Raw genomic sequence first — 17,088 nt, 5'->3', positions numbered from 1 at the left:
AGAGGTTAAGGAACTGTCTGAAGTCACACAGCCTGGTTGTGGGAGAGCTGAAATTTGAACCCAGGCCCTGTCAAATCCACAGCCCTCACTCAGCCTCTCTGCTTGTCAGAAGGGGAAACCGAGACTCCAATGGAGGCCAGGTTTTGCCCGGGGTTCACCCTAGCTGTTCGAGATCCCGACACTCCACCCCCACGCCAGCCTCCTGCAGTAAATATTTGCTTTCTGAGCCAACATTTCCACCCAATGGGCTCTAGGGACAGAGCAGCCTCAGTTTTTCCAAGAAGCTCTTGCCTGGTTCGGCCCAGCCCTAGAGACTCGGGTTCGAATCCTGACCCCATCCCTAGCTGCGACCCGGCGAACAGACACCCTAGTGCAGGGCGGGAGGAGCGAAGGGGGTGCCTGGGATCCCCGGGTATGCTCTGATTCCGAGGCGACCCCTCGTTCCTCCAGCCGCCGCGCGCGGCAGCGGTGCGGGCCCGCCACGCGGCCGGACGCGCTCCCGGTCACTCCGCGCCGCCCGGCCGCCGGCCGGCGCCCTACCTTTTAGAGCGCTGCAGCAGCGCGCCCTTGGCCAGGCGGCTCCGACGGCCGGGAGCCGCCACCGCCGTCCAGCAGCTTGGGTCGGACATGCCGCGTCTCTTTGTGCCGCCGCTCGGGGCCGGGACCGCGCGGGGGCGCAGCCGGGGGCAGCGGGGCGCGAACCCCCTAAGCGGGCAAGGCCCGGGAGCCCCGCGGAGCCGGGCGGGGGTGGGGTGGGGGGCGGTGTGGAAGCGAAGACGGAGCGCGCGCCCCCGAGCGCGGCCGCGAACTCCGCGCCGGCGAGCACGGGGGCGGAGCCTGCCGGGGGCCGGGCGAGCGACGCGGAAGCGAGGCCGTCGGGCCCGCGGGCGGGCGAGTAGGTGGGGCGTTGCCATGGCCGCGAATAGAGGGGCGGGGTGTTGCCAGGGCCGCGGGAGGCGGGGCGGGGCGGGGCCGCAATTTAACCTAGAGCCGGGGATTTTGGCTCTTTTCCGTCCAAACGTAAATCCGATCACTTTTCCTCTCCCCGGGGCGCTAAGCGCTTTCGAGTGCAGCACCGCACTCAGGACCCGCCCACCGTCCCGGCCTGGCTCGTGTCACCACGCCCACCCTGGCCCCGCTACTTGCAACTAGCCTGGCAGGATTCAGCATCACCTCTCCTGGAGCACTCTCACTCGCGCGCACTCGTGTGTCCGGCTCTGCCTTCCCCAGGCCTGGGGCTCCTTGGGGTCCCAACATCTCCCAGCACGGGACCAGCACAGGTGTGTCTGGCAGATTGCGTCAGGGGCATGTGACATGTTCTGCCCAGGTGTGATGGGAAAAGCCATCAGCCCGGCTACACTCAGGAATCGGACACCTGACTGAACGGCCCCAGCTCAAGCTTCTCAACTGTAAAATGGGAGGAAATGCGAGGATCATGCAAATGAGATGTAAGGCGGCGCCTACAAGTGTATCTACAGTATCAGGCTGACTTCCAGGCCTGTTTCGGGATCTATAACATCCTCCGTAGTGAAAACATAATAGAATAGAAGACACAGAAAGGGGACAGTACATGTTCACTGTGGAAGCTACTATGGAAGGAGAAGTCTCATACAGTAGGTACTGAATTAATGCTTCCTCTTCTCATGACAGCCCAGGGAAGTCAGAAGCAGGGGGGCTCCCCAGAATCCCCAGACCCCGGGCTCAAACACCCATATCTGGCCGTTCATTCACTCAACAAACATTCCTTGAGCACCTACGGTGTGCCTGCCCCTGTGCTGAACCCTGGGGACACAGTGGGCACCAGGCCACACAAAATCCCTGCCCTCAGGGGCCTCCCGTCTGGTGGGGAAAGCAGAGAGTAAACAGGATACAATTAAATGAACAAGATAACTTCAAACACCAAAGTTGAGAAAGGAAAACAAAGGAGCTAACAGGGCAAAGGGGAGCGGCAGCCAGCGGAGCACTGAGAAGGGAAAGGAGTTGGCCATGCAGAAAGTGTCCCAGGCAAAGGGCACAGCTCTCTGATGCAGCACTGAGGGGAAGATGCCAGTGGGGCGAACCATGTAGGCCTTGTGGGCTGCAGGGAGGAATGTGGTTTCATTGCAGGAGAAATGGGGAGCCATGGAGGGTGTTTGAGCAGGGGAGGGATGTGATCTGGACTATGTTTGTAAATCCCCCTATGTCAGCCATGGGGAGTAGGGACCGTTGGGGGCGCAAGTGGACATGGCAGGAGGCTGGGACAGTGTCTGTGAGGGGAACATTGTGGCCTGATTTATGGCAATACCGTGGAGGAAAGTAAGTGGATTCTGGACTTGTTTTGAGATCAAGGGGCAGGCTATGTAAGGGCCAGACACGATGAGGGACATGAGTGATCACCTATGGCACCCATGTGTCTGGCCTGAGCCCCATGCAGGGGACAGATGTTCCTGAGTCTGGGGACCAAAGTGAGGATGGAGCAACAGTCTCTACATATTGTCACTACATGTAGAGCCACCCCACCCCATATGTGCCAGGACACACCTGTGCACACACTCAGTGAAGAGCAGCTACCCCCTCATCCCCAGCCACAGGTGAACCCAACAATACCTACCCACATCCCATTACCTACACCCACTGCCCTGGCACCCCAGCAACTGCTTCTGCTATGCCTGTCTGGCCTCAGTTTCCTGCTCTGCAGAACAAGGCTACAGCCAACAACCCAGGGAACCTGCTGCCATGGCGAAGGTCTGCCATGAATGGCTGGCTGGGCCACTGATCTCTGGCGTCCAGCCCACTGCCCACCACATCACGCCCCTCCCCTGCTCACATACCCTCCATGGCTCCCTACTGCTTTTACAGCAAAACCACACTTCTTGGAGAAATCCCTCTCCCAGGGCTCAGATCCTAATGCTGTCCCTGCCCCCTCTGTGACCTTGACATTTGCCTCTCTCTGCTTGTGCCAGTGACTGTGTAAATGGCAACACTACTGTGTGCCTGCCCCTGGTAGGTACAACCCCCCTCCCTAACTCCTTGTTAGTGCAACCACCCCAGCCCTTCCCACCTGCCCATGCACTGTCCACACCCCTCCCAGCCCAAACCCTATACAACTCCCAATGCCCTAGGTAGATAAATCCACATTCTTCTTGCCCTTGGCATTCAAGGCCCCAGAAAGAATGCTCCTCTGACAATGCTCTTCCTACTTGGAACAGCCTCTTTATCCGCGAGGGCTCAACTCAGAAGCTTCTTCAACACCACCCCCCAACCACCACCACTACCACTAGCACAGCTTAGAGCCCTCCCAGCTGCTGCCCCTTCATCCAAGCCACATACATTAACTGAGCACCTGTTGTATACCAGGCCCTGCCCCGAGGATAGAACATGACCAGGACAGATCCAGGTCTGGTCCTCAAGGGGCTCTGGGCGTGAAAAACAACCCAATAACCACTCCAGAAAAAAGCAGGCATAATGGATGTAACCAGGGCCTGGAAGGAGGGGTGGCTGGGGAAGCTTTCCCATCTGAGGGCTTGATGGGGATGTGATAGAAGAAAAAAGGAAGGAAGAAGATGGGACAACAGGTGCAAAGGCCCTGAGGTTGGACTAGCTTGCATTCTAGAGGATCAGCTCAGGAAGCCAGCAGCTGGAGCACAGTGCCCGACGGGGAGAAGGCAGGCGCGGGTGCGGGGGTGTCTGTCTGTGTGCAGGGGCTGGGCCCTGTGGGGTTTGGAGGCTGAAGGGACAAATGTGGACTTATCCCCAGGTGCAAGGAGCATGGGAGGCAGGGAGGCAGTGCCTTGCCTGGCCCAAGGCAATGAGGCTCTGCTGCCCCCTGGTGGTGAGTGAGGCAGCTTGGCCGCCTCTGTTCCAGCCCCAAACTCTGCCCCGCTCTTCCTGGTAAAATCAGCTCAGCGCTCTCAACACAGGGATCCATCCTTCCACTCCTCCTATCCTCACCTGGGGCTGAAGCCAAGAACTCAGAGTCAGATCTGGCCTGGCACTCTTTCCTGGGGTGCCCCTGGTTACACATTTCTCAGAAGGTCATATGCCTCAGTTTTCTCCTCCACTAAATGGAGGGGACAGGAGCCTCCATCTCTCCTTGGGCACCCTGACCTGGTCCAGGCCCTACCATCTCCTGCCTAGATGTTGTCCTAGCCACTGTCTTGTTTCTGCCACGTCCATGCCTGTCCCCAGCAGACCTTTCTTCCCCAAAGGCAGCCACAGAGGCTTTAAAAACCTCCATCCTGCCTCAGGACCTGTGCAAGGGCAGGTCCCACTGCCTGGTGCCAATCTTCCCCTAGCTCTGCCCAGGCCTTGCCTCAAACATCACCTCCCCAAGAGGTCCCCGTCTGAACATATCTTGTTTACTCATTTACTTTTGCATTGCCCACTTCCCCAAGCTGTGGGAGAAGCCCCAGAGGAAGGGACTATGTCTTGTTCATGGCTATGCCCTTAGCACCTGGCAAACACCAGATGCCTAATGAGTGCTTGTTGGCCAAATGAAGGAAGGTACCTCCTTGTTGCCCAGAACCCAGTGTGGGCTCCATATTGTTCCCTCTTCACCCCATTACATGTCTATGGAAAGATCTGAGCAGCTCATTCATACTAAGGTATAAATGACTGATGGGCCCTCTAATTCTAGACATCACTGACCCTCACGTCTATTGTTCCCCCTGAACCTTTGCCCCAATCATGCAAGCAGCCCACAATCTGTCCTCCTGTACCGAAGCAAGACCCTGAGACTTGCCCAGTCACAGAGAGTGGCTTGAACCCTCAACTGACTCTGGTGAGGGCACGTGGTACAGGCCTGGCGCTCAGCAGGCTGGTGCTTTTCTCCCCACAGCACTTTGTAGCTCAATGCACAGGGCTCTAATGGTGGCCTCTCCAGCTGCGGGAGGGAGGGGGGTGTGTGTTCTCAGGGAGGAGCTTTCCTGCCAGGTCGCTGAAGTCACAGCCCAAGCAGATTCAGCAGGGAGGGCCCTGTGTGGCCTGGGAGTCCAGCACCTGTCTTGGGGAAGTCCTTGGGCAACAGCCCAAGTTCTGGCGAGGCCTTGGCCACCTGTCAGATGGAAGACCTTCTGCCATGGCTGAAAATGGAATTTTCCCATCATGGCCCTAGTGTGGATCGCAGCACCATTATAAGAACGGGTAAACTGAGGCCCAGAGAGGTGATGTCACCAGCCTACAGTACCTTAGGGAAAGGACCGGGTCTGGATGGCTTCCAAGGCTCTGGGGTGCCAGGGCGATGTCCACGCCCTGCCCCTGCGCGCTGTCACTTACCTCCAGGGGTGCAGGCCCAGGGAGGGGCTGCAGGGGCTGCAGGGGCTGCTGGGACTCAGCAGGGACGGGCTCTGGCTGCTCGGAGACAGACTGCAAAGAAAGAGGCCGGGGACGGTGAACCAGGCGGCAGCCCCTGCGGGAGGCCGAACCCGGAGGCCGGATCAGGGATGTGCTTCCAAGGCCAGGGCAAGCTGTTAGGGCGGGGCCGGACCGCTGGCCCGGGAGGGCTCCCCGGAGGCGGCGGCGCGTTTCTGGGCGACAGGAACAGACATGCGGCGGGGGGAGGGTCGTTGTCTTCCGGTTCTCCCCGGGCCACCCCGCCCCCTGCGCCCCCCTCAACACTCACTCGAGGGTCAGCGCGGGGATGTGCAGCTTTTCCCGGCGGGACTTCATGCCGAGGCCGGGCGCGAACTCGGCGCGACGGCACAGACAGACAGAGCGACCGACGCAGGGGCCGCGCGCCCGGCGGAACGGCGGACTCGCTCGCAGCTGGGCGGCCGGGGGCGCGGGGGGTGGGGGTGGCGGGCTTTCTCCGCCCCGAGGCGGGGCTCGAGCCGCACCTGCGCGCAGGCCTGCCCGGCGGGAGGAGTCGCGCTGCGGGAGGGCCCCTGCCGGGTGGGGACGCCGAGTCCGCCGGGTGTCGCGCCCCGGAGCCGCGCGCCGGGAAGCAGGGGCGGTCACCGCCTCCGCGGCCGGCTCGATTGCTCCACCGCCTGGGCCCGCCCCGACCCGGGCCCGGCCGGGCCTCCGCCCTCGCCCGGGCCCTGGGGTCGATCTCTCGGCCCCGGGATCGAGCGCGACCCGCCCCCAGCCCCACCGCGCAAGCCCATCCGCGCACATCACGGCCCGGACCGCGCCTGCAGCCTGTGCTTCGAGCTGTACCCTTGGCCTGGAACGTCGCCCCTCACCCATGTCCGAGTTCGTCCACACCGGCCCCTCCTCCGCGAAGCCGTCCCTGCAGCTCCCCCGCCATCAGGGTGTCCCCAGCCCCATCCTCGCCTCTGTCATCCAGACCCCACTATCTGGGAGTGTCTGTGTCCCGCTCTGACCCCTCGAGGCCCCGGGGTGGACCTAGTCGGGCCCAGGGCAGATGGCAGGAAATGGACAACCCTCAGGGAGTCTTTGGCTCCGTCTTGCCCCGTGGCTTGGGACTTTGCCCTCTTTGGTCCTATTGATTCACCATCAACCACCCTGCCCCCAACTCGGGCAAAGGCTGGGGACAGTGCCTCGTCCTCAAGGCAATGTCCGAGGCCCCGCCCCTCCCCACCAGCTGCCCCATCACCAATGCAGCAAGAGCAGATGGCCTGGGCCTGGGGGCCACTCTGACCCTATCCGCAAGACCTTCCTCTTCCCCTCTCCCCTTGCTCATCCCACTCAGCCACCCCGTCTTCACCCTTTGCCTTCAGTGCCAAGCTTGCTAGCATCTCAGGGCTTTGGCCGCTGCTGTCCCCTCTGTGTCCCCAGACTTTGCCCTGGCCAGCTCTCCTCCTCCTCCTCCAGAGGCCTCCACATCTTCAGGCTACAGCCACCTCCAGGCCCCCTCCCCTTCTTTCTCTGGTTAATTTCTCCCCTGCATACATCACTTCAACTATGCTGTCCCCCAGAGGGAACAAGCTCCGTGGGCAGGGCCTGACACTGACTTATCCGTGTCCCCCACACTTGAACAGGGCCCAGCATACAGTGGTGCTTACAAAATGTTCAGTGATTCCCACCCCAACTCAGGCAAATGCAGCCCCCAAAGATGGGGTGTCCACACTCATACTCCTCCAAACCACCAGCTCAAGGCAACCTGGACTTTGTTCCTCCCATCTGTGAACGAGTGAAGTCATTAAACAAAACTGTCCTCTAAGCTTTTGGGATCCAAAAACGCCAAGCTACAGGAACACCAATGGGATGCTAAGAGAAATGATTTTCTACCAGTGTTTCCTGAAAAGAAGTGAGCTGCCCATCGTGGGAGGCATTCAAGCCAGTTCCAGTATACTTGGGTTGGAGTTCTACAGTCTGGACTCTTGACTCCAGACAAGTTTCCCCCTTCCAAGCTGGGTGCCCTGAAGCTGGTGATGAAAATTCACTGCACGGCTCAGGTTCATCTTTTGCAAATCTGCAGGAGCCTCCCAGGCTGCAGGGAGAGCCCAGTGAGGTGCTTGTGAAGTATTTTGCAAACAGCAGGGCAGGATCAAGGTGGGAAGTGTTGTATTAAATTAATTCACAACTCTGGCTGCTGTTGAAGGATCTGCACCCAGGACCATAGGGCCCCACCCAGCCCTGCAGCCCCAGGTGCACTCACCCACGTCCCCGGCGTGGCAGGCTCAGCTCCTTCTGCAATGAGACAAAAATGCGGGTCATTCCCAGAAAGACAAGCCCGTGGAAGCTCTGGGTCTCTACCCACCATGACCCCCAACCAGTCCCCTGCTGGCTGCTCCAGCCCATGCCTCCTTCCCTCTCACTCCTCACACTGGGCCCAGCCCTGCTCTCAGAACTGCCTTCCCTCCCCTCTGGCCCTAGTAAACTGCAGCCACTCCCCAGGTCTCAAGGCAAACACCCCTTTTTCCTGGGGGCCCTGTCAGTCTCCTCATCTACCTCCTCACCCAGCTCCTACCCAACTTGCATTAAAAATAATTTTATTGGCCAGGCACAATGGCCTCATGCACTTTGGGAGGCTGAGGTAGTAGGATCACTTGAGGCCAGGAGTTCAAGACTAGCCTGGGCAACATAGCAAAACCCCATCTCTACAAAAAATTAAAAAAAAAAAAATCAGCCCAGCCTGAATGTCCATAGTCTTAGCTACTGGGGAGGCTGAGGCAGGAGGACAGTTGGAGTGTAGGAGTTCATGGCTTCACTGAGCTATGACTGAGCCCCTACACTCCAGCCTGGGTGACAGAGTGAGACTCCGTCTCTTTTTTTAAAAATTATTTAAAACAATGAATTAAATATGTCAATAGTGGCTAAAAATGAATAATCTGGAGCCCACCAAGGTAAAAATAGTCTTTTTCTACTATCTTTCCCCACTATCTAATAGTTTGTTTTAAACTTCTCTGTGCCTCAGTTTCCTTGCTTGGAAAGTGGCCCCGTTCCACAGGGCCCCGGGTCCTTACCCGCTGCAGCATGTGTGCAGGTTTGGGCCCGGGCACTGGGGGTGGGGGATGAGGATACTGACTAATGACTCCCTTTTGAAGACCCTTTTAGAGCTCAGCAAGCTGACCTACACCAACTCTGGGTGTCCTCACCACGTGCCCTGGGCTTGGGGTCCACTGTGACCCCATAGTCTGCCCTCAGATGTGGCCTGCCCAAGAGGGTTCTTAAATTCTCAGAAGGCTGTGTAGCACGAGTTTAGAATCAGGGCACTGGGACCTGGGTCCAGTTTTTTATCTGTTCCTTTCCAGTCATGCTAGTGATTTATACTTCCTGTGCCTCAGTTTCCCCGTCTGTAATTTGGAGATAACATCAGGAGGGTTCTGGGGTAACATGATCGACCATGGTTGCTGTTGTTGTTGTGTGGTGTTGTGTTATTGTTGAACTCATTAAGCGCCTACGGAAGCTGTCGTGACGGTGATGCCTGGCAAATTTCCTCCCATTTAGTATGCACCAGGCGCAGGGGCAGTTTTACAGGCCGAGAAACTGAGGCGCGGAGGGAAGCCAGCTGCCCAGGTGTGTCGGTTGAAGGAGAGCCAGGGAACTGGGTCTTGGGACACCCCCGCCACACGCACATCAGGGCGGCCGTGCTGGGGACGCAAGACTATTTTTACCTCGGTGGGCTCCAGGCTGCCCACGTCCGAGAGGGTTGTTCGCCATGGCAACCAGTGACGTCATCGCCCCCCGCAGCGAATTGGAGGGGGCCGGAAGCTGCTAGGCGGCCGGATGACCTGGCTGGGAGGGCAGGTCTCAAGGCAGGGGAGGAGTGGAAGGGCCGGCGGGGGTGGGGCGTCACCCCAAGCCTGACTGGAGCTACCCTGAGCTCAGAAAACTGAGCCATTCCCAATGGGAAGAGAATGACCTGCCATCCTGAGGTTTTCCTGTCTGCTTGAATACCCCCAGGGACAGACTCACTACATTCAGTGCAAGCAGTCATAGATCTAGGAACCATCACCCCAACTACTGCCACCACTGGCGTCTTCTGCCCCCTCCAATGGTTGTGAGGTCTTATGCCACATGCCCCCACTATGCGACATGAAGCAGGGAGGGATTTGAACCCGGGGGTTCCTTCCAAAGCTCTGACAGTCCTGGGCTCCCAGTCTGGCTTCCCTGCTTCTGCACTGTGTGACTTCTGACAAGCACTTAACCTCTCTGTGCCTCAGTTTCCGGGTTTGGAAAATGGCCCAGTTACATAGGGTCCTGGGAAGAATGAATAAGTAGCAGGCTCAGGGGCTGGCATGGGGGTGGGGTGGGTGGGGGACTGGTGGATGGGAGCCGAGACAACGATTGTGGATTGTGGGAGGTGAATAATAACCACCGGCTTAAAGTTGTTTCCGAAGCGGCAGAGAGCGGTGTGGGGAAGTTGGCAGCCCTGCAAAGGCTCCCGGGAGCTGGACCCACACAGAACTCTCCTGGTACCACCCCCAGACCCTGCGCTCCCGGCACCATCTGCTTCCGCCCGCGGCCCCCTCTTTGCCGGCTGTTCCCCAGAGTGTGGCTCCCACCCAGATGAGTGCGGGTGGGGGGCCGACCCCTGGAACCGCCCTTTAAAGGTAATATTTATGGTATCCCTCTCTGTGCTGTCCTGGCTGGGGGGTGCTGCCTCCCCACAAACCTCAGCTCCACCTTAAGGAATCCTGACTTTGGAGAAGGCAGAGCAGACCATGGGTACACCCATACTGGAGGGATTGATTAGGAGGGACCCCAAGGGAGAGAAGGGGTTGGGGCACCCAGAGAGGGGAGCTGCTAAGGGCCTTCCTGCAGTAGGGTAACATGATCAACCATTTCCTAGCAGGCAAGTGGGAAACAGCCCAAGCCCAGCAAACAGCATATGCAGAGGGTGGAGGTGGCACTGGGTCTCCTGGGCACCAAGCTCCAGGGGAAGTTTGGTTCCGTGGAGTGAAGTGGGAGAGAAGTCAACATGGATCACATCACACCAGCTGGAGGACTTCCTGGAGGAGGAGGGGAAGCGGAACTGGGCCATGAGGAAGGAAGCAGGGTCGCCTTGAAGGGTGAACCTGAAGGGAGCCTCCCAGTAGCAGCGGAGATAAAGTCCAGACCCAGGGTGGCCACTTTCTCTGCCCCAGGATGCTCTGTTTGGGGGGTCTGGTGTTCTGAAATTCTGTGGTGTGAGATCCAAGCAAGAGATGATGATAATAGTACTAGTAGCAATAACAGCTCTCATTAGCTGGCCCCTGCAAATGCTATGCACGACAGAGCTGAGCCCACATTGGGAAGGTCCCCACCGCTTCCCCAGCCCCACACAGCCCAGACCTCTCCTGCACACAGCCAGCAGCCAGCCTCACACTGCCACACCAAGACAGGACACCCATGGCTATTGTCTGGATTGGCCAGTCCCCTGCGCTGCCGCAACTTTTATAAATTGACTCTTTGACTCTTGGCGTCCAGGAAAGCTGACTGGCCCTCACCAGCAGCCTGCCCCTGAGTGGCTGTAGTGTTCCGGGCCAGTAAGGGGGCTCCACTCAAAGGAGCCCTGAGACTAAATGATGTTCCAAGACCAAAGCTCTCAACGTCTGTGCCCCTTCAGGCGCCAGACCGGACACCATTCCAGCTCTCTGCTTCCCGGCTGTTACTTTCCCTCTCTGAGCTTCAGTTTCTCCCTCTGAAAAATGGGACCAATAATAAACACCGACCCCTCCGGCCGTTAGGAGAATTAAATGCGTGCACAGTGCTTAGGCTGCTAATATGAACAGTTATTACACTTTACTATTATCTTATTAGTATTTTCATTCTTCCACTTGGAAATTTCTGGCATGCTCCTCCCTGGCTTCCGCCCTTTTTGCCCACCCCTCCCCCATCGGCTTCAGAGGAGTCTCTCCAGATATGGGCATGTCCTCCCCCTGACCCAGCACCTTCTATAGCTCCCTATCAGCCTAGGGAGAAAGTCTAACCTCTTCAAAATCAGCATTGAAGACCCTGGAAAGCAGCCTCTGCCAGCAGCCTCTGGCCCTAAGAAATGGGTTCCCAGTCTAGGGAACCAAAGGGGCCCTTGCATGTGCTGTGGCCTCTGCCCAGAATGCCCTCAGCCACCTGGGCGGTGCCTGTTCATCCCTCCACATCCCGGATGGAGGCCAGCGCTGGCTGGGGCTGAAGGGGGAGCTGGACCTGCCCAATCCTGACACTGTCATCTAACTACATTCTGTGACACCAGGACAGTGGCTACGCTGCTCTGAGCCTCAGTTTCTCTTTCTGTAAGGTAGGACTTGTCATCGGGGAATGTTTGACCCTCCCCCATGGAACAGGTCCCACTTCCTTACGTCAGCTGCACCCCCATTAGCCTACCCGGAGGCGGTTTCTCTATTTTAAGAGGCTGCAGGGCGGGCTGGCGTCTAACTGGGGCTGGAGGCGGGGCCTGTCTCCCCACAACACCCCGCTGCTCGCCAGTCCCGTCCCGCCCCCTCTTATCCGCCCAGGCCCCCCACTTTTGCATCCGGCCTCAGCACCTCCTGTTCTGCTCCCCCCACCTCCAGGGGAGGAGGAGTGTTTCTGACCTGCAGCTGTGCCTGCTCCCTTCCTGACCCCCCTCACCCGTCACCAAGGAGTTCACAGTCCTGCAGCCCCAAGCTGCAGGACCGCCTGCCCCGTCCCCGCCTCCAGCCTCGGCCCCTTCCCCACTCCCGCTTGCTCTGCCCTCTCTAGGTGCTAGCTTCCCTCAGCATCGCTCCTTTCCCTGCATACCCCCCACACCGTAACGGCCTGCCACCCGTGCCTGCCTCCTCCAGCCCAGGGCACCCAGCAACGCCTGGGTCAAACACCTGCCCCGCACGCTGTGCCTGGGAGTCCCCATCACAGCTGCCAAATCTGAGGGTCACCAGGTCACCGCTGCTCCTGCATCCGCCTCCCAGAGCAGCTGGGGAGGTCCAGGAAGGCGGCTCTAGAGGTTAGGGAACACTCTACAGAGCATACAGCGGGAGCTACATAAATGTTCGTTGTGTAAATAATGAACCTCCAGGTTCCCCAGCCACAAACCTGATGGTTTATTAAGGTTGTGATCTACGCCCAGAGGGAAATGTCCAAATCTTCTTAATTCTCATTTTTCATTTGTTACAGATGGGGAAACTGAGGCCCAGAGAGGTCAAAGGAGTTGTCCCCCGAGGTCACATGGCCCCCGGGCCACATGGCCCCGGTGTGGCTTCGAACTTAGCCTTCAGCTATCCCAGATGCCACATTCCAACCTCCCCATCACAAACCTGGCGCCAGAGGGCAGAAAAGGAGGAGGATCATGATGAGGTGGGAAACTGAGGCCCGGAAAAGCACGGGTGCCCTCCCCTAGGTCACACAGCTAGCTGGCAGCGGCTTGTGCCGGGAGAGAGCTGATGAAGGATGCCAGATCGGATCCTGGCTCGGGGACCTCTGGTTAGTTGCTTTCCCTGACGGGAGCCTCAGTTTCTTTATCTGACAAATGGGCGCCCGGACGGCCCCCACCTCCCCGGCTCGCCGTAGGGATGAAGTGAGGCGGAGGGGATGCAGTGTCGCAGCGACGACCCGAGGCAGTATTAATACACATGAAATAGTATTAATATATCACTAGTCACAGTATTAATACAACCATGGACATATGGTGAGCTCCCGGGCTGCTGTCGCTCCTATTATTATTAGAACAGCTGGCGAGGAGGGGCAGAACACTCAACCCCTTCCTCCCACGCTATCGCATGGAGCCTCAGTTTCCCCATATGTCAAATGGGGGGAACATCTCCCCCCCCACCAGGAGAAAAGCACTTTGAGAAGCGGTTGCGCAGAGGGACCGACCCGAGCGCACCCTGCCCTCTGCCTCAGTTTCCCCCAAGCCCGCGGAGGCCCCGCCTGCAGCGCCTTTCGGGCCGTGAACACCCGGCTGCGCCCTCTGCCCGCCCGCCCGCGCAGGGGCCTCACCTGGAGCCCGCGGCGCCGCAGGAGGCTCGACTCATCCATGGTCCGCGAGTCCGCGCCGCCAGGCCCGCCCCCGGTCCCGCCCCGGCCGGCCAGGCCCTGCCCCCGGACGCCATTGGCCGGGTCGGTCAGCTGACGGCCTGGCCCCGCCCCTCCTTGGGAGCCGGCCTGGAAGAGCCACGCCCCCACCGGGCGAGCTGGACCGCCCCTCGGACCCCGTCCCCCACCCCCGGAGGTTGGAAGTAAACATTTTGCAATCAACGCTCTTAGAAGTAAGGGAGCATCGTTTATCCCCATTTTGCAGATGAGGAAACTGAGGCCCAGAGAGGTTAATCCATGTGTCTAGAACACACAGCAGAACCAATTCTAGAGCGGGAAGAACGAGGCACTCACCTCTGTGCAAAATTTAAGGGGCCCGACAAAAACTAAGCCATCCAGAGAAATAATATTTTAATATAAGATGTTTTTAAATCAAAATGAATGAAAACATTCATGATGAGCGAAACATCACAATTTTAAAGACAGGATCAGACCCTGTTCTTGCACCCCTGGCCTTACTTGTCCTCGCCCTAATCCTGGCCCCGGTGCCAATATAATCTGATTTACATAAACAGGTAGCCACTGCAGTTGCCCGTTTCTTTTTTGATGACGGCTGCCTTTGCCGAATCCTGGCTGGGCACCCACCTTAAGTGTCTCATGATCACCACCTCTCACAGATATTTGAAAGTAATTGTTCAGCGCCACTTTGCAGAAGGGGAAACTGAGGCTGGGAAAAGTCCAAAGTCCCAAGAGAGCACCCACAGTTTTTCTTTCACTGGGACTTCCACTTCCAGCTGTCCCTCCAGCTGCAGTTGTCCTTAGCTGTGGCACTGTTCAACCTGGACATCAGAGAGTGTTTTCAGACTGGGGAGACCCCAGGAAGGGTTGCTGGGGCCCAGGTGTCTACAAGGTGTTGTAGGAGCCCACTAGTTCTGGCGGCCAGACTGAGCAAATGAAAACACCAGACGCCCTGGGGAAAACATTCTTCTCATATGAGTTTTAAAATTGACATATAATTCACATACCATAAAATTCACCCCTTTAAAGTGTACAATTCAGTGGTTTTCAGCATATTCAGAGCTGTATAACCACCATCACTATCTAATTCCACAACACTTTCATCATCCTCAAAATAAAATCCCTTGTCCATTTGCAGCCACTCACGGTTCGCCCTGCCCCAGCCCCTGACAGCCTCTAAGCTGCTTTCTGTTGCTGTGGATTCGCCTGCTCTGGGCACTTCACATCGATGAAATCACGCCACATGTGTCCTTTCATGTCTGCTTCCTTCGTTCAACAAAAGATTTCAAGATTCATCTACGTTGTAGCAAATATCAGTACTTCATTCCTTTTTATGGCCAAACACTATTCCACTGTCTGTATGTACATGTACATTTTGTTTATTCATTCATCCTTGGATCATTTGGGCTTTTTCACTTTTTAACTATTCTGAATAGAGCTGCTATGAACATTGGCGTACGAGGTTCTGTGTGGACATATGTTTTCAGTTCTCTTGGCTATATACCTAGGAGTGGACTTCCTGGGTCATACAATGCAACTCTGTGTTTTAAATTTTTGGAAAAACCACCAGGCTGTTTTCCAAAGTATTCACCCAGTTAAATTTAAATTTCTATAAACAATGAGTAATGTTTAAGTATGTCCCCTGCAACACTTGGGACACAGTTATGCTAAAAAATTATATGTTGTTTATCTGAAATTCTAATTTAACTAGGTGTCCTGTGTTTTATCTGGCAATCCTACACTAAATAAACTTCAGGTTGTAGCTTGCTTACCCCAAGTGATGGGAAGCTCATGTCATGTAATGGCCAACTGTTCTGACGCTGGTTATTTCTGCCCCAAAGTTCTCCTTTAGTCCAGACTCTGTGACCCAGAGTCATTTATTGACCTCAGCTGCTGTGCTGGGTTCAAGGTGGACATGTGACCCTGAGCCAAACTCAGCCAATCAGAGCCTTCCCTGAGACTTTAGCTGGAATTCTGGGTAAAGAGAGATTCCCAGAACCAGGGGTGGTTGGGCTGGGCAGATGGGGACCTGCTGGAGGGAGAGCCACCAGATAGGTCTCACATGCCCCTGCTCCATCTGGAGAACTACACAGAACTCCCTCCCAAATGACCCTTCAATGGGCAATAGGCAGTGTTTATTGACTGGCCAACTGAATAAATGAATGCAATTTTTCCTTGGTGAATACCTGTGCATCCTTCAAAATCCACTTCAAATTCTCTTTGAGAAGCAACAGAGAACATTTAATGAATGAACAAAATACTTTTTTTCTTGTGAACTTCTACACATCCATCAAAACCCTCTTCAAATGTCTCCACCAGAGGCATCAGGGACTGTGGCCTTTGAATGAACTGTTTTCTTATTAGCCTTCTGTGTCTTCTTTAAAACATCCTCAAACGATCCTCTGGAGGCATTAGAATGTCCTGCTTGAATGATGAAAACTGTTCTTACTGATGAACGATGCCTATAAGTGTATTTGTTAAATGAATGAATAAATTTTCTCCTTGCAAACTCCTACTCCCCCTTCAACACCCTCTTTAGATGCCCCTCGAGAACCACATGTCGGGCTGAGGGTCACTTTCCCTGAGAAGAAGGCAGAAGTGAAGGGTTGGGGAAACGTTGCATTTCCTCTTGTCATGTTTTCCGGGGCCCCTGTGACCTGGTCCTTCCTGTTTCTTCCTCCCCCAGTCTGTGGGGCAGCCCTGGAAGCTTATCTCAGCTGAGCTTCTGGGGCAGCCAGGATGGGCCAATCAGGGGCCCCCAGGGCCTCCTGGAGTAGGCAGCAGGCAGGCCTAGAGAGGGAGGGAAGGAGGTAGGGGTGGCAAGATGTGGCAGTGTGGCACAAGGGCGGGAGGGATGTGGTGAACCTCAGAGTGAGCTCAGGCTGTGACCTCATTAAGGGTAGAAATGCCATCTCACATTTGTCTGGGGTCCCCCTCCCTCGCTCACACACCCACAATGGCTCCCTAGTGCCCATGAAAACCAAGCCCTTCAGCCTGGTGTTTGAGATCCCTGCCTACCTCCCTAACTTTGTCTCACCCCACAGAACCCCAGACCCACCCTGTTCATCTTGGTGTTCCCCAAAGCATATCACCCAGACTCTTTCCTCTGCTGTGGCTTCTGTCAAGGATGCTATAAAGGCCCGTTCAAGTGCTCGTCCATGCAGCCCTCCCTGATTCACCTCAGAGCTCCTGGCTTCTGGCCTTCCCTGACCCCAAGGGGCTGGGCACATCTGTGTCCATCTCTGCATCTCCCCCTATATCTCCCTCCCTCGAAGTTTTTCCAGTGGCCACTCTGTCTTTGGGAGTGTGGGAAAGGGGTGTGACAGGGCAGAAGCCGCTGGAGGCACCAACAATGACAAATCGCACTGGCCAGCTGGCCGGTGGCATTTGCTGAGAGCCAGGCCCTGCTTTGTGCTCACAACCGCCCATTTTGCAGGTGGGAAAATTCAGGCCTGGGAGGGCCTGGGAGGGCCTGGGAGCTGGCCGGTGGGGGGTGGAGAGACCCTGGGGCATGGCCTCACTCCTGAGGGCAAAGTTCTGCCCCACTGGGGGCCCCAGGTGGTCTGAGCGCCTCTAGACTCAGTTTCCCCGTCTGTGAAATGGGGCAGGTGGTGGTGCCTCCCGGAATGGGGGAAGGGTGTTTCAGGATGGTCTGCTCCTACCTCCTCCATCTTTCTTTATGTTTCTCTCAATCTCTGTCTCTGTCTCTTCTCTCTCTGTCTCTGCCCCTCCCCCAGGCCTCACGCACCAATCCCT

At 56.9% G+C, this 17,088-nt stretch overlaps 1 protein-coding gene across 13 annotated transcripts in view; it reads right to left on the bottom strand.

Moving 5' to 3' along the window:
- The window catches only part of MAST3 (microtubule associated serine/threonine kinase 3), a 33,270-nt gene extending 19,946 nt beyond the window's left edge, over window positions 1-13,324 (bottom strand). For 4 of the 13 annotated variants that reach the window (XM_045553681.1, XM_045553741.1, XM_045553688.1 and 1 more), the window contains exons 1-2: window positions 13,279-13,324; window positions 7,541-7,572 (exon numbers count right to left, since the gene is read on the bottom strand). In XM_045553681.1, the coding sequence (XP_045409637.1) occupies window positions 7,541-7,572; window positions 13,279-13,317 (71 nt within the window). In that variant the 5' untranslated portion in view covers window positions 13,318-13,324. Of the gene's footprint in view, window positions 1-540; window positions 725-5,253; window positions 5,344-5,599; window positions 5,737-7,540; window positions 7,573-13,278 lie in introns of those variants that run through there. The other 9 variants (XM_045553651.1, XM_045553704.1, XM_045553661.1 and 6 more) reach the window with 5 other exon arrangements.
- Between the last annotated feature and the right edge of the window lie 3,764 nt (window positions 13,325-17,088).

This window comes from Lemur catta, chromosome 1, assembly GCF_020740605.2.
Source record: "Lemur catta isolate mLemCat1 chromosome 1, mLemCat1.pri, whole genome shotgun sequence".
NCBI classification, from domain to species: domain Eukaryota; kingdom Metazoa; phylum Chordata; class Mammalia; order Primates; family Lemuridae; genus Lemur; species Lemur catta.
Note: the sequence above shows the minus strand (reverse complement) of the source record. Positions and strands in the feature narration are given on the sequence as shown.